This window comes from Biomphalaria glabrata, chromosome 12 (assembly GCF_947242115.1).
Source record: "Biomphalaria glabrata chromosome 12, xgBioGlab47.1, whole genome shotgun sequence".
Classification (NCBI taxonomy): domain Eukaryota; kingdom Metazoa; phylum Mollusca; class Gastropoda; family Planorbidae; genus Biomphalaria; species Biomphalaria glabrata.
Window position 1 is genome coordinate 26738806 of NC_074722.1, and position 21847 is coordinate 26760652.

Sequence of the window (21847 nt, forward strand, 5' to 3'; positions counted from 1 at the left end):
CGGCGTTTCAAGTTTCTCTTTGTTTAAATATATCGAGTCATCAATACATTTTGTTCTAAATATTTATGCTTCTCAAAGGAAAACAAACAATGGTCTCTATAATCCGTTTGTATCTTTCAGAGCTGATTATAGTTCGTTGTTTGTTGTTTTTTTTGGTCTGCACGCGCCGCGCACGCATCTCTGGAGCGAACGAGTTTTGCCCCTTGGTTCTAAATATGGAGTCTTTTGGGAGATATAGCTGACTCAAAGCTCTCAAGCCCTACAATGTAGACACTTATTTAGTTCACCCAAAACAAGTTGCCCCTTTCCAAACAAGCTAATCACAATAACATGAGAGTCTCTGCTTAAAAACTTTTATATATTGAAAAAGGTTAAAAAAATAATAATTTAAAAAGTTGTTTCTTGAATTTTCCTTGGCAGTATTTCAATGTCTCCGTCGATTCTTGACGCTAATGGGATAACTCTGTTTCTATTTTGCATTCTTTTACAGAGTTGTGATTCTTTGTTACATTTAATTTTAGGGTTCATAATCACCGACGGAAAGGGGAGGGGCCAATTTTTATCATGCGTGAGAGTTATTTTCCCTTTGCATCAAATATTTTAACTCAATTTATTAGGATTGTTTAGCTCTTATTTTATTTAACCTCCGTCAACGATTATTGGGAGAATAAATATTGAAACTCGTCTCGTAAAAAATTGATAATATTAATTGCCTTTGATCTCAAATCAAACACATGCATCAAGCTGTCATGGTCAGAAACAACCCTTAGATATTCTCCTTGCATACTTTGACAAGCGTAAATCCAGTGTGTGTGTGTATGTGTGTGTGTGGAGGAGGTAACAGCAAGGGGGGAAAGATCCACCTGGTGAACACACACGCACTTACAACTTAAAGATTCTGGAAAGTTTTATATGCGCCAGATTAAGATATGGAGTTTTGACCTTGAGCTACTTACCAGAGCAGAAGATCGTCACAAAGGGCAGAGAATACCCGACGTTTTTAGGATCAGACGACAGACGGAGGAATTCGGTCTACAAATCGGAGGTATTAAGTTTCTCCAGAAGTTTCAAAACTCTTTGTTTAGATCGACCAGCTAGGATGTTAGAGACGTGTCAGAGACTGTGTAGTTTGCACCTCTAGTGACACGACTGAAATAAAACTATGCACATTAAAAGTCGTCTGTAATATCATTCTTCAAAGTAACCTTCCGTTGTTGTTTTTTTTCCCGTGCAAGTAGCCTCCCTTGTCTTTTTTCAAATCTTAGTAGCATCCCTTGTCTTTTTTCAAATCTAAGTAGCCTCTCTTGTCTTTTTTTTTCTCATCTAAGTAGCCTCCCTTGTATTTTTTTTTCTCATCTAAGTAGCCTCCCTTGTATTTTTTTTTCTCATCTAAGTAGCCTCCCTTGTATTTTTTTTCTCATCTAAGTAGCCTCCCTTGTCTTTTTTTTTCTCATCTAAGTAGCCTCCCTTGTCTTTTTTTTTTCTCATCTAAGTAGCCTCCCTTGTATTTTTTTTTTAAATCCTAAGTAACCACCCTTGTCTTTAAAAATAAAACTAAGTAGCCTACCTTGTTGTTGTTTTTTTCCTCTTGTAAGTGCCCCCCCCCCTTCCCTTGTTTTTATTTGTCACTTCCATTGTCTTTTTTTTTCCTTAAGTAACCTCCCTTGACTTTTTGTCTAATTTCTAGCCTCTTTCGTCTGTTTCTCAACTAAGTACCCTCCCTTCTCCTGTTTTTTCTCATGAATGCAACCTCCATTGTCTTATTTCCTAGTTTAAGTAGCCTTCCTTGATTTTTTACAAAGCTTCTATCAATTCACTCTGCCTATCTGGTACTTTGTCTTCTTCTGCTAGCCAGATTTTTACTGCTGAGCTGTAAGCTCTTTTGCAGACTATGCCACGGAAAATTTTTGTTTTCCTGGCATTCAGTGCAGGTTGGGGTGTTTCCTCAGCCTTTTAAAAAATATAATCCACGCAGTTTAAGAAAGTTTCTGCTCTTACAAAGTTGCTCCAATGCTAACGTAAAAGAACATCCGGACTGGAATATCCATGACACAAGGTCAAAGGTTCATTCTCCACCATTCACAGAGATCTCCAATCAAAACTATTTTGCGGTAGAAAGTAGACTGTGTCCTGGGTATGCCCTGTGGAATCGTCACATCCTGGATCCAGGCCCCTTCACGCGATCACATTCACCAGTTCCGAAAATCCTCATGAGGGGTTTACGTTCTATAGGAGAGAAGTAGTAAGAAACACCCCTCTGTCTGAGATAGTGCAATCCAGACCTTCGTCAAAAAGCATCTAGGGAGGGGGGAAAGTCTACTATTATTTGCCTTAAGAGAAATGCTAGTTTCAAAGGCATTATTTAATTATTTCTCTTGGTCATTTCCAAGACTCTGATATCCACACTGGGGAATTTGGAGACGCATTATTAATGCTGAAGTGTCCCATCCGCCTTACATCCCTTCTCTTATCAATTTTTAAGAACAGTTTCCGCCGGATTTATGAGAAAATTACACGTGAAGGCCAGGAGCTGGATTTGACTGTTAGAAGCATTTGGAGATGTAAGCCTTGGGGGCATTTCTTGGAAAGTGGGAGCTTACTCCCCCCGCCAATTGGAACACATTGTTCCTCTCATATATTTCCTCCGATCAAATCGAAACTTGACACAATTATTTATTGTACTTAACAAAACAGGAATTAATAAAAAAATAAACAATTAGTCAATTAATTATTTTTTCAATATCGAAAAAGGATAAAAAATCCTATATCATTGAGATATATAGTGCTAAATGTGGAATTCTTCCCCTTAGATAATCTGGTGTTGTTATTATTTTAAGTATTTATATATTTTGCTTGTTTTAAGTATGTAATCTCCTTTATCTTTTGTCTTTAAATACATTCCCCAAATATTCATTTTATATTAAAAATGTTTCAATTTTCCTTAACGTCCTTCAAATTGCTTAAGATTCTACAGCAGTGGTTTCCAAACCTTTTTCCTAAACGGAACACTTCACCAATCTGAGTGTTTAGCGGAACACTCTGCTTATTTTTTTTTAGAAAAATTAACTCCCATGGTGGCCTACTAGTTAATTATTCCAGTAGTTATGTGCTACACCTTTTAAGGCCTAGCTGAACACTAGGGTTAGGGACACAGTTTGGGAAACAGTGGTTTACTGAATTTTGTCTTTGAACAGCTTCGGTTTGTGTTCAGTCAGAAACTTTTGTTAAGTCTCGGATGTTCCTTCTGGAGTGAAGACTATTACATCCTAATCCCAATCTTCTGCATGGTGGCAGGCAAAAGTTAGAGGGCTCTATTCGACCTCATTATCATCGTGACGACAATCCTAAGCGCTTCTCAATAGCTGTTAAGTCCAATACTCGCTTTAAAAATCTGGCGCATATGTGGTAGGTTTGGCCAGTTGCAGATAGGCCTGCTTTTTTTCTAATCTTTTTGATGGTTCGGCGCTCTTTCACCCTGACCACTCTCCTTGCTTCAGATCTCGAGACTCCGAGACTCACAGCTTCACGCCATGAGGAGCGATCCAGAGCCTAAACGCATACCACACGACCAGACAGCCACCAGTCTTGACTTTAGTCTCTAGCTTCGTAGAAATAGAAGACCAATTATCTTAGATGTAGTTTAAAACTAAACAAGACCAATTAGCTTAGATATAGTTTAAAACTAAACAAGACCAATTAGCTTAGATATAGTTTAAAACTAAACAAGACTAATTAGCTTAGATATAGTTTAAAACTAAACAAGCAACTCAACATTTCTAGAATTGTTGGCCGGTAATAAATCAATAAGAATGAAGATCTGTCTTTCTTAAACCATCCAGCAAACCTCTGTAGTGCTCCAGATGATAGAATTTGTTACAGTGATAAATTGTGTCGAGGCCTGGCAGTCAGTCGAAAGGTTCTTGGGGGAAGGGGGGGGGATAAGAGGTGTAGGGGGAGAGGTGGTGAAACCTGATGCTGATAAAGCTTATAAATTAGAATGCCTTCATGACAAAATCAAAGAAAACAAAGGTAATCCAATGATAGGTTGATGGGAATTATTGCAGCTTTTAAAAGAAACAAAAAATCGTTCTGCCAAGTCACATGATATGTAGTATCAGGAAAGTCTAACTTGTCACATAGCACCTGGTCTAGATCTTACATGTTTCTAAGCACGTAGACACCTCTTTACATGCTTCAAAGCACATGGACACTTTCTGGCATATTTCATAGAACCTGGGCAGAATCTTCTTACATGTTTGATATCACCTAGCCTCTTTCTTACATATCACATCACCTGGACAGAATCGTACATGTTACATAGTTTCTGGTCTCCATCTTACATATTTCGTATCACCTGGACAGAATCTTACATGTTACATAGTTTCTGGTCTCCATCTTACATATTTCGTATAACCTGGACAGAATCGTACATGTTACATAGTTTCTGGTCTCCATCTTACATATTTCGTATAACCTGGACAGAATCTTACATGTTACATAGTTTCTGGTCTCCATCTTACATATTTCGTATCACCTGGGCGGAATCTTACATGTTACATAGTTTCTGGTCTCCATCTTAAATATATTGTATCACCTGGACAGAATCTTACATGTTATATAGTTTCTGGTCTCCACCTTACATATTTTGTATCACCTGGGCGAAATCTTACATGTTACATTGGTTCTGGTCTCTATCTTACATATATCACCTGGACAGAATCGTACATGTTACATAGCACCTGGTTGCTATCTTACATATATCACCTGGACAGAATCTTACATGTTACAAAATACCTGGTTTCAATCATACATATTTCATAGCACTTGTTTTTTTTTTAACGCGCTATCCAATCTCATCGTTGCACATTCTACACAACCTGGTTTCTATCTTCTTTGTTTCGCACTCCTGGAGTCACCATGACATTGCTCGAGTTATTGAAATGTATACGTAGAGACTAACTTTTTTGTATTTAGTTCTTACTTTCTATCTTTAAAAACAAAAAAAAATCATTTTTACGTAACTATTTTTATAGAAAAATAAAAGTTATAAGTCTCGTTGTGTTATGAACTGCTAATTTGGCCTGTAATTATATTTTTACATTTTACTCCACTTTTGTGTTTCGCTCTGTCCACACCTTCCTCTCCCCTTTTTTAGGTTCAATAACTTCAGGATTCATTAGTTCATCTTGACATGCCATCTATTTAATAGCCTCTAAAATTATTTTTTTTAAAGAGATTTTGTAACGTGATGCCATTTGGCGCCATATATCTCGTGATTGCTCGTTTGAGCCAATTTTTAGAAAAATGCATCACATGCAGATCTTCAAAGCATCAGAAAATAAAAAGTCAAGTTATGAAAAAAAAAAATTCTTTCAACCTTATTTCAGTTTGTATCACTTTGGTCTGGAAATCCATCGTTGGTATTGTATTGTCTGTCTGTCCGTCTGTATGTCACATCTCAACAACTTAAAAATCCGATTTCACCGTCATGTCATGCTCAAAGCAGGCGCAACGACTGCTCTCATTCTTATGGAACTATGGAAACGAACCTTTGTGTTCAAAACTTAGGGGAAATAATCAGAATAATTTTGTTTCCAGTACATAGTGATTTTGATTTTCTTAAAATCCTAAATATTAGTTTGTTCATGGAGTTTCTTATCTTCTGTAAGAGTGTCTTATCTTTTTGAATATATATATATATATATATATATTCATTACTTCATCAATGAGTATTGGCACCTAATCACTGAGTACCGGCATCTATTTTGTTTTAAAAGCACTGTATATATATATATATATATATGTATATATATATATATATATATATGTATATATATATATATATATATATGTATATATATATATATATATACATAAAACAGAAGCATTTTCTAAAACTGGAGAATAGTAGATACACATTTCATAGTTGGTCCTACATGCTCTACGACAACTACCCACAGGAGCCTTCGACGAGTTTGTGTTTAACACAAATACCTTTTTATTATTTTTGTTTTGTTTGTAAGCTGAAATTCATCGGGGTTTGATATGAAGCCTTCATTAAAGCTGCTTTAGTAAGTTAAGAGAGAGAGAGAGAAAAAGAGAAAGACAGAAAGTGAGAGGGTTTGAGATAAAGAAACAATATTAAGCTGTGCTGTAAAAAGGCTAGCAAGTAATATGTAGCGAAGCCTGCCATTTAAACTAGTCAACGCTAAATTCACGAACCCTTTAGCAAAGAAATTCAACTACAATTTTATATATTAACATAGGCTTTTACTTCCCCACAATAAAACAATGCCAGACACAGCATTTCGTAACATGACAGTCACATAGTTTGAGAGATCATGACGAGTCTATAGCTGTTAGCTTAGGGGATTAGTTCCAGCTGGAAATAGATCCAAATGGAACGGTTTTGTTGTGCAGTCTATACAGTAGTTGAACAGTTCTATGGTGAGGGGTGGGACAAAGAGTTGGTAACATAATCTAAATATATTTCAATAAGTATCGGGAAAACAAATACTTAGAGTAGCTCCCCGTGGCTCAGTTGTCATTGTCTGTTAAGTGAAGGAGATTATTTGAAGACTACATTCCATTCCTAAGACTTACATAAGAGTTGTTCTCGCGTCGTAAGATTCAACAGCAGTGCAGAATTTTACGTTGCAAACTATTGCATTTCCTCCAGCCTGCGCTCTGTGGTGATTGAATCGCACAGGCCAATACCATTCTAGCATGACCGTTTGTTTTTTAAGAAAAAAACTTCCTCCACAAGAATGTTGATCGTTGACACCACCGTTTATCTCACATTACCCCCCCCCCACCCACACACACACACAGACACCGAAGAATAAAGAAACAACACCTGTGATATAATATGTAATAGATGAATTTCTTTCGATTATTGTTTTCTTGGTGGCGGTGTAAGTCCACATGTATGGAAACAGTCTCCTTATCTTATCTTCTTATCTTATATAAAACAGACGTTACAGCTATGACTCTTTTTGGGCTGTGAAATACCAAGAATGTTTACAATGTACTTGTTAGACCTCCTCTGTAAGACGACCATAGTTTCCTCATTTTGGATTGAGCTGAAAAATCAGTATATGACATCTGTATAAATATGTTTAAGAACTTTACGGAACGCTAATTAAACGCTACGGAAATTTGAATTTAACTTATTCGATGATTTAAATATAGATACAGGAAGGTTTTTTAGCGGCCCCCGAAATGGGAAAAGACGCTTTAGTTTTGTGTGGCCTGTCTGTCCGTCCCTCTGTCCGTCCGTCCGTCCATCCGTCCCGTTTAGATCTCTTAAACTAGAAAAGATAGTGAAAATCCGACATCACAATATTTTAGACCATTCAAAGCTCTGATGCAAAGGCTACTTTTTTCTTTTCTGAAATCGAAAAATCTATTTTTTTTAAATCACTTATGCAAGCAGTTTTTTTCATAAAAATACACCACTTTTACAACTATTCACTATTAATAGTAACAAACACTTCAGTCTCTTTACTAGGGGAGATCACAATATAACGTATCTTTAACACATATATGCAAACGGATGTAGATTTTTTGTCAAATTTTTTAAAAATATTTATTTTAAGTTCTGTTATGCTATGTACTCAATTTACACACACACAAAATGTTTGTTTGTTTTTTTAAAGAAAAAAATATTTAGTAAACATATAAGTCAGACATAATTTAAAACAACAATTAATAAGTAGTTTTTCATATTATAACATGAACTATCATAACGTGAACAGCATATAGCACATAACGAAAGAATTTTTTTTTATATATTTTTTACGGAAATATTTTACACTTGAAATTGGCCCTTTAAAAAACAATTAGATCAATTAGATATTTATTATAAGACATCAATTAGGCCAGGTTCACATCTAACTTCACATTCACTTTCACCTATCCTTTGGTCTGCTGGGGCACCACACGAGATCCGTTAACCTTTATTTTCTCCATTATTTTCTGTCATTTGTCTTTGATGGAATTTCATTCTGATAATATTGAAACCTGCCTTTTGATTGCGTATTTATCGGCCGTAATTTGTTATTTTTCTATTTCATTTGGAGTAACAAAATTCACGCTGCCTAGGGCATCCGTTTACCTAAGGCCGGCCCTGCTGCTGTTTCGAGTTTGCTGCTGTAATGGGAAAGAGGGCCTAGATTCAGCTTCAACATTTAAATATTACGTGTAGACTTTAATTTAAAAAAAAATACTGTCCCTTCAATCTTGATTATTTCCTTTGTTCTGTAAAGTGTGAGGCATGTTTCGATCTTCCTTCAGAGTTGAAGGTAATCTACATCCTAGACCAAACCTCCCGCAGAACGACGGGGGATGGCAGCGGGCAGGGTTTGAAACCAGGACCATTGAGACACAGCAGGATCAGGCAGCCGTCCTCGTAAAACGGTCTCAAATACAAGCGAGCTAAACATCCCTTGTTTTACACACTACAACTATGTCAAGAGGATAAACATTACAAACGAACACGCCCCACTTGCTAGTCTCATTCATAACGCAATAAGAATTCATGAATGGTTCTAACCCACACTAGTGATTATATCAAACTCAGAGAATGTCCTCAGCTGGAATAGACAAAAATAAATGCCACGTGTCATTTCCACTAAATACAATGACAGCACGCGATGGCACACTTAATGATGACACGGAGAGGAGCTGGTAGACAGCTTCCGGTAATCTATCCGGCACACTTCCATTCACGTGTCAAGTGGCGCATCGCGTTTGTACAATGTGATTGTTGGGTTGTAAGTGCGGATGTACTATGTGTTTCTGTGTTTGTTGGGTTGTCAGTAAGGTTGTATAACGTGTTTGTTGGGTTGTCAGTAAGGTTGTATAATGTGTTTGTTGGGTTGTCAGTAAGGTTGTACAATGTGTTTGTTGGGTTGTCAGTAAGGTTGTACAATGTGTTTGTTGGGTTGTCAGTAAGGTTGTATAATGTGTTTGTTGGGTTGTCAGTAAGGTTGTATAATGTGTTTGTTGGGTTGTCAGTAAGGTTGTACAATGTGTTTGTTGGGTTGTCAATAAGGTTGTACAATGTGTTTGTTGGGTTGTCAGTAAGGTTGTACAATGTGTTTGTTGGGTTGTCAGTAAGGTTGTACAATGTGTTTGTTGGGTTGTCATTAAGGTTGTATAATGTGTTTGTTGGGTTGTCAGTAAGGTTGTACAATGTGTTTGTTGGGTAGTAAGTGCGGATGTACTATGTGTTTCTGTGTTTGTTGGGTTGTCAGTAAGGTTGTATAACGTGTTTGTTGGGTTGTCAGTAAGGTTGTATAATGTGTTTGTTGGGTTGTCAGTAAGGTTGTATAATGTGTTTGTTGGGTTGTCAGTAAGGTTGTATAATGTGTTTGTTGGGTTGTCAGTAAGGTTGTACAATGTGTTTGTTGGGTTGTCAGTAAGGTTGTACAATGTGTTTGTTGGGTTGTCAGTAAGGTTGTACAATGTGTTTGTTGGGTTGTCAGTAAGGTTGTACAATGTGTTTGTTGGGTTGTCAGTAAGGTTGTATAATGTGTTTGTTGGGTTGTCAGTAAGGTCGTACAATGTGTTTGTTGGGTTGTCAGTAAGGTTGTACAATGTGTTTGTTGGGTTGTCAGTAAGGTTGTATAATGTGTTTGTTGGGTTGTCAGTAAGGTCGTACAATGTGTTTGTTGGGTTGTCAGTAAGGTTGTACAATGTGTTTGTTGGGTTGTCAGTAAGGTTGTACAATGTGTTTGTTGGGTTGTCAGTAAGGTTGTACAATGTGTTTGTTGGGTAGTAAGTGCGGATGTACTATGTGTTTCTGTGTTTGTTGGGTTGTCAGTAAGGTTGTATAATGTGTTTGTTGGGTTGTCAGTAAGGTTGTATAATGTGTTTGTTGGGTTGTCAGTAAGGTTGTATAATGTGTTTGTTGGGTTGTCAGTAAGGTTGTATAATGTGTTTGTTGGGTTGTCAGTAAGGTTGTATAGTGTGTTTGTTGGGTTGTCAGTAAGGTTGTATAATGTGTTTGTTGGGTTGTCAGTAAGGTTGTATAATGTGTTTGTTGGGTTGTCAGTAAGGTTGTATAATGTGTTTGTTGGGTTGTCAGTAAGGTTGTATAGTGTGTTTGTTGGGTTGTCAGTAAGGTTGTATAATGTGTTTGTTGGGTTGTCAGTAAGGTTGTATAATGTGTTTGTTGGGTTGTCAGTAAGGTTGTATAATGTGTTTGTTGGGTTGTCAGTAAGGTTGTATAATGTGTATCTGTTGTTTTTTTTTGTTGTTTTTACTCGTTGACCAATTACTTTTGTATATCACTTTCTTGATGCTATGGCATGCTCAATTCGCAATGGTCCAATCTCTTTTGTCGACATGTGGTTGGAGAGGGTATCTAGAAGATTTCTGCTCTGCCATTAGGCGCTTGGCAGGCACAACTTGGGATTCGAGCTCATGCCCTGTGGTTGGGAAGCCTATCGCCTCATACCACTCAGCCACAGATTTACTGGAAAGAGGACGGTACAGGGTATTCGCAGGGATAGAGATCTCTGAATGAAGTATCTATTAAAATGTTGACATGTGTATTCGTTTCGATGTTTCAACAGCAAAATTAAAAATAGGTTCATTCTCGCTAATACTGTCTCAAATTAATGAGATGGAATATAATCCAAATGGGGTGGTGGGTTGGGGTTCAAAGGAATATATGGCTCCTTTTGTCTCGAAAGGCAATGGATGCGCCCAAGTGAATCACTGGTTTTGGCTTAATCTTGAGACGGGGCAGAATCTGGTGTGGCTAATCAAGCCAATTCTAGAACGGCAGACTTTGCCACAATTCGTACATGTGTATGCCTCTGATTTAGGGCTAGCAGACAGGGCAGCTTTCTTTTTTTCCCTCTTGATTAAAGCTGCTTCAATTCTTTTGTTCTCAGCAAGGGTTGTCCCAGCACGCACAGTCTGTCTCCATGCACTCCGGTCTTTGGCTATGTTTTCCCACATACTTTCACTGATGCCTGAGGCTCTCATGTCTCGCTTGCAGACATCTCTATATGTTAGTCTTGGGCGGCCCTTGGGTCTGACTCCTTCCACAAGCTCAGCATATAAGATATCTTTCGGGATTCTACCATCTGGCATGCGGGTGACATGTCCGAGCCAGCGTAATCTCCTTTGTGTCAGGAGAGCATACATGCTGTTCATATTGGCCAATCTCAAAACTTCCTGATTGGAGACATGGTCCCTCCAAGAGATGCCCATTATGCGTCTCAGGCAGCGCAAGTGGAAACTATTCAATCTGTGCTCTTGGTACATGTATGTTGACCAGCTTTCACTGCCATAAAGGAGAGTGCTCACAACACAGGCGTTGTAGACTAGGATTTTGGTCGCTGTGGTCAATTTACCATTTTCCCAGACGCGCTTGGAGAGTTTTGCCAATGCTGTGGTAGCTTTTCCTATCCTTTTTGTCAGCTCGATGTCTAAGTCTAGGTTACTGACAATTGTTGAACCCAAGTAGGTAAATTCCTGCACCACTGAAAGGGTGTGGTTCCCAATTTGTATTATAGGTATTTCTGCCACGTCTTGTGCCAGGATTTCGGTCTTGGAGAGACTTATAGTAAGGCTAAACTCTTGACAAGCAGCTGCTAAGGCGTTTACTAGCTTCTGTAGACCTCCTTGTGAGTGAGATACGAGTGCCGCGTCATCGGCAAACAGCAGCTCCCTTATCAAGATACGACGCCTTTTCGTTTTGGCTTTAAGACGTGCCAGGTTAAAGAGCCTTCCATCGGATCTGCTATGGATGTATATTCCGTCTTCCAGGGATTTAAAAGCACTGGATAGTAGGACTGAGAAGAAGATGCCAAATAGTGTAGGGGCCAGTACACATCCTTGTTTTACACCGCTCTTAATGGAGAATGGCCTGGAGGAAGAACTTTCAAACTGAACGGTGCCCTGCATATCTTCGTGAAACGCTGACACTAGTTTTCTTAACTTATTTGGGCAGCCGATTCTCTCTAGTACAGCAAACAGACCGCTTCTGCTAACAAGGTCAAAGGCCTTGGTCAAATCAATAAAAGCTATGAAGAGGGGCTGCTTTTGTTCTCTGCTCTTCTCCTGTAGCTGCCGCAGAGAGAAAATCATATCTGTTGTAGATCTTCCTGCCCTAAAGCCACACTGCGACTCTGGATAAACACGATCTGCCAGGATCTGTAATCGCTTTAGTAATACTCTAGCAAAAGCCTTTCCGACTATGCTAAGCAGTGAGATGCCTCTGTAATTGTTACAATCAGAGCGGTCGCCTTTATTGTAACAATATTCAAAGGAATATAGACATGGAAAAGGGAGAAGGGTTGGGTTGGGGGAAGAAAGTTAGGGTTTTAAATAATAAAACAAATATTTAAAAACAATGGGTGGGAGGGTTTTAAAACTGCAAACACAACATCAGGCGTAGTGGCTGAGTTTTAAAGCGCCTGGCTTCCAAACCGAAGGGTCCCGAGTTAGAAACCTGGTGAAGACTGGGATTTTTTATTTCGGGATCCTTGGGGCACCTCTGAGCCCACTTAGCTCTAATGGGTACCTGACATTAGTTGGTGAAAAGTAAAGGCGGTTGGTCGTTGTGTAGGCTACATGACACCCTCGTTAACCATGGGCCAAAGAAACAGATGACCTTACATCATCTTCCCTATAGATCACAAGGTCTGAAAGGGGAAATTGACTTTACTTTTGACAAGACCATCATTACCACCAATCATTATCAACAAAACCTCAATCATCACCACAATCATATTTATAAACATCACTATCATTGAAACAACCATCAAACCCCATCACCATGCAACCATTGAAACAACCAACACACCAACCACCAGCATCACCATTATTGAGACACCCGAATATGACCCGTGTTATGGTCATGTGATCGAAAGCCTTCGTGGACCACAGAGTGTGCAAGGAACTCAGTCCAAGGCGTGGCCATTCGTTATAAAAGGCCAGAACACTAACCTGCAACGTCACAACCTGTGGGCAGTTTAGACCAATAGCTCGTTGCCACGTCACAGGTCTGAACGACTCTGCAATCTGATGTTATTATTAATCTTCTGAATCGAAAACATTACTGTTAATGGAAATAAAGGGCAGTGGTTCATTGAAAAAAAAAGCGATAAAAAAAAAAAGAAAAGAAAAAAAAATTCTTTAAAAAAGTAACAAAAACTTTTTTTTAATCCTGAAATTAAAGAGCATTGCAATATAATAAAATTACATTCAACCATAACTCCAATTATAACATGAGCTAATAATATATGTTTAGGATGATATGAATATAATGGTACACTCGAAAGTATACTATATGAGTATATGTTATATTCATTCAGGGTAGAACGGGTAGTCAAAATTGACCAGGAATGCCAACGTCTTAAATTTAAACTCTCAAGTAATATGCATCTTTAAGTGTACTGTTAGAATGTCTGCAGTTTATATGATAAGATGACCCATTTGCTAATCGTCACCTGTGGCCTAGATAGAAATTGACTATCATTTGAGACACTGGGGATTTAACCTCTTTGGGGCCTCTGTATTTTGCGTAATATTTAATATATTTAACATTCATTTGGGTGATTTTCAAATTCTCCCCCTCCATCCTAGCCACGCCACTGATTGTCCCCCATGCTATAACATTCGAGGATTTGTTGTTGTTTGCTTTATACAATAGACTAGCGGAATGTATTTTGTCGGGTAGTTTTCTTACAATGCTTCTATTGAGAGTCCAGACTAACAACAGTATGTCTACAGGTATGAAACTAACACATTTGAATTTTGTTGATTTTTTTTATTTTTTATTTTTTAATATTTATTGTTCAGCATCTTGTTGAAAGTCTTTGGGTTTTTTTTATGCATTACCTTGAATGTCTCTATTTGTCTTTAGAGAAATGTCAATAATATGTCACTTCATGTCATCTGAAATGTCACATTGCTGTAAATGTTGCTTCTACTAACGTAGCCCCTCCCTCCTAGCAAGATAGTCCAAACCACTTTTAGACTGAGGTGAAGCCCACCACAAGTTGAATGCTTTTATTATTTTTATTTTTTTTGTGTGTTGAAATGTCTAATATTTTAATCATTAAATTATTAATTTCTGAGATGTGTTTCTGTGCATAATGTTGTTTTTTTTTTCATATAAATTTAATAAATTGACTTTAATATTTTGATTTTCTTTAAAAAATGTTCTAAAAGATGAATTAATGCTTTTATAACTGAAATAATTTCATTTTGTAATATAATTAAAAATAATTGTAAAAGTACTAATGACCATGGTAATGTTGCTAGGTCTTGTTTGAACTATTATCTCACAATGTTAGAGATTATTGTACCACACATGCAGACTGCACATAAAGTTGAGGGCCGCAGAGTATGAACCGGATGTAGTTGTTTTTTCCATCTGGCATTAATGTTAAGACTAGACCCGAATGTTCTGAGACATTCCCATTGAAATGTGTAGTTTGTCTTTGTTCTCTTGAAATTAATCTTTATTTCTCCACACGACCTCCTTTTAAATCAATGCACTTCTCCCAGCGGTTCCGTCACCCGAGGTCAATCGTTACAGAAGCGCTGAGGTGGTCAATTGTAGTCAAACCGAATTTCCATTTGATTGGATCAATAAAAGTTGTCTTATCTTATCTATCTTAGAAGGTCTGAGCACTGACCTGCATTGCCACAATGTGTGTCAGTTTGAGACCAATAGATCGTTGCCACGCAGTACAGACCTGTGACGTGGCAACGAGTTATTTGGTCTAAACTGCCCACGGGTTGTGACGTTGCAGGTCAGTGTTGAGGCCTTGTATAACGAATGGTCTCGGCTCACCCATCTCTTCAACCCCGTCTCCAGCCAAACGTCCTAATACAGTTTAGCGTCCGTCTTTACAAAATAGCTGTTTAGAAGAGGTGATGGCATTAGAAGTCTTTCCATCTAGCGTCACTTTAGTAGTTAAGGAAAGACGTAAATAGATTTACTACTAGCCGGATATGACCCGCGGCCTGCGGGCCTTAGCCTGGGTATTACTGATCTACTGGATGAATTTAGATGGAGAATGTTGCCTTCACATTTTTATATTTTACCACGAAAATGTTAGTAGAGTGTGAAAATGGGTTTACCCGTTCAGCCGACATTTTCATCTAATATATGCAAGATACATAGGCATTGTCTAGGGTCTCTCCCAAACAGAACTGTGTGTTCACACAGGTTTGTTTTTTTTTTACTGTTTGGCGTCCAAACAGGTTTTTTTTCAAACTTAGAGCTCGAAGAGCCTTCGGCTCAGCTCTTAGACATCAACAAGATACAGTGATAACGGGTTTACCCGATTTGTTAAGAAAATTATTCTTAAATTGAGATAGAATTAGGTACTTTTCGTTAATTTCCAGGGCCCTCCAGTTATGGAAGGGACATTGAACGTACACTACGGTTTCAGCGATGATATAAAGAACATTTAGGGCAAGTTTTACAGGATTTGTCAAACGGCTTTGATTTCTATGCGGGATTTACATACATACAAGTAGCAAATATACATTAAACACTCAACCATAATCTTCAAATACAAAAACAAAATCTAATAAAATACTCAGAAAGACACAAAGATAAAGGCACATTCCCGTTCCATATGCTAGGACAAATTTGTACAAACGCTCCTTCTTCCCTAGTGCTATTAGATCATGGAGTGGGGTTGCCTGAGCTAGCCAGGAAAACCAGTGACTTGGCAGAATTTAGGTCACTGGTTAATATGCATGAGTAAATGCATGACGCGTATGACGTCATCATCTTCTTTTTTGAAGTAACGTCTGTATTATATAAGATAAGATAAGATAGTCCTTACATTCTACTTTATATTTACTATTTGGATCGGTTGGAGAGGTGGTTGGAGAGTTTGTTAGAGAGTTGGTTGCGGAGCTGGGAAAGGCGCGTAGGTCTAAAAAAAGATTATGTTGAGAAATATACCCATTAATTTGAAGAAACAAATCCTACACATCTCAGACCACCCAGTTAGATTTACTTGGTTCGGTTGTCATCTCTTGACTTTGTAATCTCCCCCAGAGTACTGCGGCAACACGCCTGCTGACGTAGCCTTTATGGTAGACAGTTCCAACTCTATGTGGGCACCTGACTTTAAGCAGCAGCTGGAGTTTGTAAGGAACGTTACAAAAATGTTTCAAATTGGTGAGAATTTAACTCAGGTCAGTATGACACACAAGGTATATAAGACTACTTCACTTTTTTTTTTTTTTGTTTTTTTAAACATCCAACATCTTTGTAAGGCACTCGCGTTATTTTTGTAACTTTCTTTTTTTTTTCGTACCATTCGCTCTAAGCCAGGTGTCAACTTGACCCGACTCATTCAGGATGACAGAATTACACAATATTGACTTAAGGCGGGCTGGCAATTGATGACTGTTTTTTTTTTTCTACAACAGGTTCTCACCGCCCCAACCCTTCCCCTATGCCACAAGTTATAAATGTGGCAACAAAAAAAATTACTTAGTAACAAATAAAAGACGCTATAAATAAACCATAGACCATGGCAAGTTTCGAACTTAGTGCCAGTACAGAGAGGCAAGCCAACGGGTTGAGAAACAGTTATAGGACGAGAGTCAGGTTTTAAACTGATGCGTCAGTAAACAATTGTTAGAAGAAACAGAACACAAAGTCTGGGGTAAACAAAATGTGTTTTTTTTTTTTTCCATGTTCAGTAAGCATGTCAGCAACATCCTAGCTTTCTCTCTAGACGCAGATAATTTTTTTGCTTGTTTGTGTTGGCAATGACGTCAAAACGAGAACCCCATGAAACTCCGCTGACTCTGTGAGTTTATTATGAGTGAATAGACAAAGGGGAAACAACCCAAGTTATGGTCGGTGTAGAAATATGAACAAACAGGTTAGGAATATATTGACAAGAATGTTTGGCTTCATAATATTGATAAACATGGACATTTTAGCAGAGTTGGGATATCTCCATCAGAAAGTGACAAGTTTTTAAAAAACTTTTATAGCGTAGTTTTCCTACAAACTTTCCATTGGGGGTTATTGACTGCTAACAATTATAAAGTCTATGCCAGGGTTCGAAGCTTAATAATGAAGCAAAATGATTGAATGCTGCTATAGCACTGTATCGTAATCTGGGCAGAAAGCAGCTAAGATTTCATCCTCACTTTTACAACTGTAGCTTGAGCTTTATGATTGACATACGCTGGTAAGACCACTCTACAGATGTTCTATTGAATCCCTTAAGATAGCGATGTTCTAATGAATCAAGGTGTCTACAGATAGCGATGTTCTAGTGAATCAAGGTGTCTACAGATAGCGATGTTCTAGTGAATCAAGGTGTCTACAGATAGCGATGTTCTAGTGAATCAAGGTGTCTACAGATAGCGATGTTCTAGTGAATCAAGGTGTCTACAGATAGCGATGTTCTAGTGAATCAAGGTGTCTACAGATAGCGATGTTCTAGTGAATCAAGGTGTCTACAGATAGCGATGTTCTAGTGAATCAAGGTGTCTACAGATAGCGATGTTCTAGTGAATCAAGGTGTCTACAGATAGCGATGTTCTAGTGAATCAAGGTGTCTACAGATAGCGATGTTCTAGTGAATCAAGGTGTCTACAGATAGCGATGTTCTAGTGAATCCAGGTGTCTACAGATAGCGATGTTCTAGTGAATCCAGGTGTCTACAGATAGCGATGTTCTAGTGAATCAAGGTGTCTACAGATAGCGATGTTCTAGTGAATCCAGGTGTCTACAGATAGCGATGTTCTAGTGAATCCAGGTGTCTACAGATAGCGATGTTCTAGTGAATCAAGGTGTCTACAGATAGCGATATTCTAGTGAATCAAGGTGTCTACAGATAGCGATGTTCTAGTGAATCAAGGTGTCTACAGATAGCGATGTTCTAGTGAATCAAGGTGTCTACAGATAGCGATGTTCTAGTGAATCCAGGTGTCTACAGATAGCGATGTTCTAGTGAATCAAGGTGTCTACAGATAGCGATGTTCTAGTGAATCAAGGTGTCTACAGATAGCGATGTTCTAGTGAATCAAGGTGTCTACAGATAGCGATGTTCTAGTGAATCCAGGTGTCTACAGATAGCGATGTTCTAGTGAATCCAGGTGTCTACAGATAGCGATATTCTAGTGAATCAAGGTGTCTACAGATAGCGATGTTCTAGTGAATCCAGGTGTCTACAGATAGCGATGTTCTAGTGAATCAAGGTGTCTACAGATAGCGATGTTCTAGTGAATCAAGGTGTCTACAGATAGCGATGTTCTAGTGAATCAAGGTGTCTACAGATAGCGATGTTCTAGTGAATCCAGGTGTCTACAGATAGCGATGTTCTAGTGAATCCAGGTGTCTACAGATAGCGATATTCTAGTGAATCCAGGTGTCTACAGATAGCGATATTCTAGTGAATCCAGGTGTCTACAGATAGCGATGTTCTAGTGAATCCAGGTGTCTACAGATAGCGATGTTCTAGTGAATCCAGGTGTCTACAGATAGCGATATTCTAGTGAATCCAGGTGTCTACAGATAGCGATATTCTAGTGAATCCAGGTGTCTACAGATAGCGATATTCTAGTGAATCCAGGTGTCTACAGATAGCGATATTCTAGTGAATCCAGGTGTCTACAGATAGCGATATTCTAGTGAATCCAGGTGTCTACAGATAGCGATATTCTAGTGAATCCAGGTGTCTACAGATAGCGATGTTCTAGTGAATCAAGGTGTCTACAGATAGCGATGTTCTAGTGAATCCAGGTGTCTACAGATAGCGATGTTCTAGTGAATCCAGGTGTCTACAGATAGCGATGTTCTAGTGAATCAAGGTGTCTACAGATAGCGATATTCTAGTGAATCAAGGTGTCTACAGATAGCGATGTTCTAGTGAATCAAGGTGTCTACAGATAGCGATGTTCTAGTGAATCAAGGTGTCTACAGATAGCGATGTTCTAGTGAATCCAGGTGTCTACAGATAGCGATATTCTAGTGAATCAAGGTGTCTACAGATAGCGATGTTCTAGTGAATCAAGGTGTCTACAGATAGCGATGTTCTAGTGAATCAAGGTGTCTACAGATAGCGATGTTCTAGTGAATCCAGGTGTCTACAGATAGCGATATTCTAGTGAATCCAGGTGTCTACAGATAGCGATATTCTAGTGAATCAAGGTGTCTACAGATAGCGATGTTCTAGTGAATCCAGGTGTCTACAGATAGCGATGTTCTAGTGAATCAAGGTGTCTACAGATAGCGATGTTCTAGTGAATCAAGGTGTCTACAGATAGCGATGTTCTAGTGAATCAAGGTGTCTACAGATAGCGATGTTCTAGTGAATCCAGGTGTCTACAGATAGCGATATTCTAGTGAATCCAGGTGTCTACAGATAGCGATATTCTAGTGAATCCAGGTGTCTACAGATAGCGATATTCTAGTGAATCCAGGTGTCTACAGATAGCGATGTTCTAGTGAATCCAGGTGTCTACAGATAGCGATATTCTAGTGAATCCAGGTGTCTACAGATAGCGATATTCTAGTGAATCCAGGTGTCTACAGATAGCGATATTCTAGTGAATCCAGGTGTCTACAGATAGCGATATTCTAGTGAATCAAGGTGTCTACAGATAGCGATATTCTAGTGAATCCAGGTGTCTACAGATAGCGATATTCTAGTGAATCCAGGTGTCTACAGATAGCGATGTTCTAGTGAATCCAGGTGTCTACAGATAGCGATATTCTAGTGAATCCAGGTGTCTACAGATAGCGATATTCTAGTGAATCCAGGTGTCTACAGATAGCGATATTCTAGTGAATCCAGGTGTCTACAGATAGCGATATTCTAGTGAATCCAGGTGTCTACAGATAGCGATATTCTAGTGAATCCAGGTGTCTACAGATAGCGATGTTCTAGTGAATCCAGGTGTCTACAGATAGCGATATTCTAGTGAATCCAGGTGTCTACAGATAGCGATATTCTAGTGAATCCAGGTGTCTACAGATAGCGATATTCTAGTGAATCCAGGTGTCTACAGATAGCGATATTCTAGTGAATCCAGGTGTCTACAGATAGCGATATTCTAGTGAATCCAGGTGTCTACAGATAGCGATATTCTAGTGAATCCAGGTGTCTACAGATAGCGATATTCTAGTGAATCCAGGTGTCTACAGATAGCGATATTCTAGTGAATCCAGGTGTCTACAGATAGCGATATTCTAGTGAATCCAGGTGTCTACAGATAGCGATATTCTAGTGAATCCTGGTCTGAACAAAGTAGAGACAGTGCTTACCGTTCGACAGCTACAGCTGTATAATAGAGAACAGCGTAAAATCGAAAAGAACTTAACCACTGGCAGACCACGGTATTGTCTACGTTGAATGTGGCGAAATATGTAGATCACAGCTAGGGGGTGTGAAGTCACGTGAACTGCTGTACTCCTCCTTAAGGTTTGAATTGAAATCCTTACAATTTTAAAGAAATGTTGCTATTTTTCAACCCTGAATTGACAAAACTTCAAATGGCCATCAATTACTACTTTGAAATTACGCTTGAGTAAAATCGCTCACTGAAGATGCATGAGAACTATTAACTTAAAAAAAATGTCTGAAGTCATGAAATGATGTCAAGTCAACATGATATATATATGAACATAATGTTAAAGTCATACAACTGTAGCTCAAAAGTAGAATTCAAAACAGGAACGGATGTAAAAAGAAACTTAAAAAAAATCAAACTTTGGCAGCAAGAATAAAACACAACACTACATTGATTATAACTTGTCTTGTATTGTTTCAAATAGCGTGCAGATACCTTCAGAGGAGAACCGATACACGATTGAAACTTGTTTTATATCTTTGTCCCTTTTAAGTGGCACAGCTCAGCATTTTTTGGTTTTCGAAAGAGGATTAAAAGATCGAGTGCCTTCTGTCTGTTAAATTAATTGTCATTGTTAATTAAAAAGCATAACTGATGTTCTGTATGTTCCAAATCTAAAATTATGACGGTTTGAGTTGGAAATATTGGTCTTTCAATACTGTATGAAAACAAAGATCTAAACGAGACGCTTGCATCACAGTGTGGGGGGGGGGGGGGTGAAGATAGAACGAGTTCTTATTGCAGGCTTATTACTTATACAAGACTGACGTCCTAGATGCCTCACCTGGAAGCCTCTTAAGGTTTCGCAGAGTCTGGTGGTACCGCCTCCACTTCCTCCACGTAGTCCGTCTTGTTGAACTCCGCCGCCGTGATGCTGGTGGCCGTGTAGATCTGCTTACCGTTTTTAAAGACCACGATGGCCGGGATGTTGTCCAGGGTGACCCCGAGCTTTCGGGCCATGGACTTGGCGCTGTCCATATTGGCAGCCAGGTAGATGTTTTCCGGGTAGCGCTGCTCCGCCTGCATGAACTCGAAGCGGATCTTGCGGCAGGGAGGAGACCACTCGGTGTAGAAATACACGATGACCAGCTTGTCCGTGTTCTTGAGGGCCTCCTTCAGCTCCCCCAAGGAGGAGATAAACGTCCCAGTCAGCTCCATTCGTCTCGTTCTTCCATTCTAACACTGACTGTAAACAAAGACAGTAGTCAAACAAATGTTCATTATTCCTGTACACAAACATACACTTGTGGGAACTACACACAAAAACTCATAATTGGTGCGCAAGCAAGAAATCAGGTTTTTAGCATCGAAGTATATAATGAAACCAAAGTTAAACAAAGCTTAGTAGTTTGATAGGTGCAAAGTGTAAGCAATGTTCAGCACTTCGTTAGATTCAAATTGATAATAAAATTTAGTACTTCGATGGGCTTGAACTTCAAGCAAAATTCTTCTTGCGCAGTTAAAGTGATCATATTATACT

The 21847-nt window shown here is 38.6% G+C and overlaps 2 protein-coding genes across 6 annotated transcripts in view; one reads left to right on the forward strand and one right to left on the reverse strand.

Annotated features, from left to right (window-relative positions):
- Positions 1–21847, forward strand: part of LOC106079083 (collagen alpha-1(XII) chain-like) — a 171696-nt gene that overhangs the window by 88421 nt on the left and 61428 nt on the right. For all 5 annotated transcript variants that reach the window (XM_056007152.1, XM_056007149.1, XM_056007150.1 and 2 more), the window contains one exon: positions 16046–16185. In XM_056007152.1, coding sequence (XP_055863127.1) covers positions 16046–16185 — 140 coding nt within the window. The remainder of the gene's footprint in view (positions 1–16045; positions 16186–21847) is intronic.
- LOC129922179 (uncharacterized) lies at positions 6859–21606 on the reverse strand. The gene is made up of 2 exons (XM_056007155.1): positions 21152–21606; positions 6859–7082 (listed from the first exon to the last, which is right to left on the reverse strand). The coding sequence occupies exon 1, from the start codon at positions 21523–21525 to the stop codon at positions 21163–21165; it is 363 nt and encodes a 120-aa protein (XP_055863130.1). The 5' UTR covers positions 21526–21606; the 3' UTR covers positions 6859–7082; positions 21152–21162.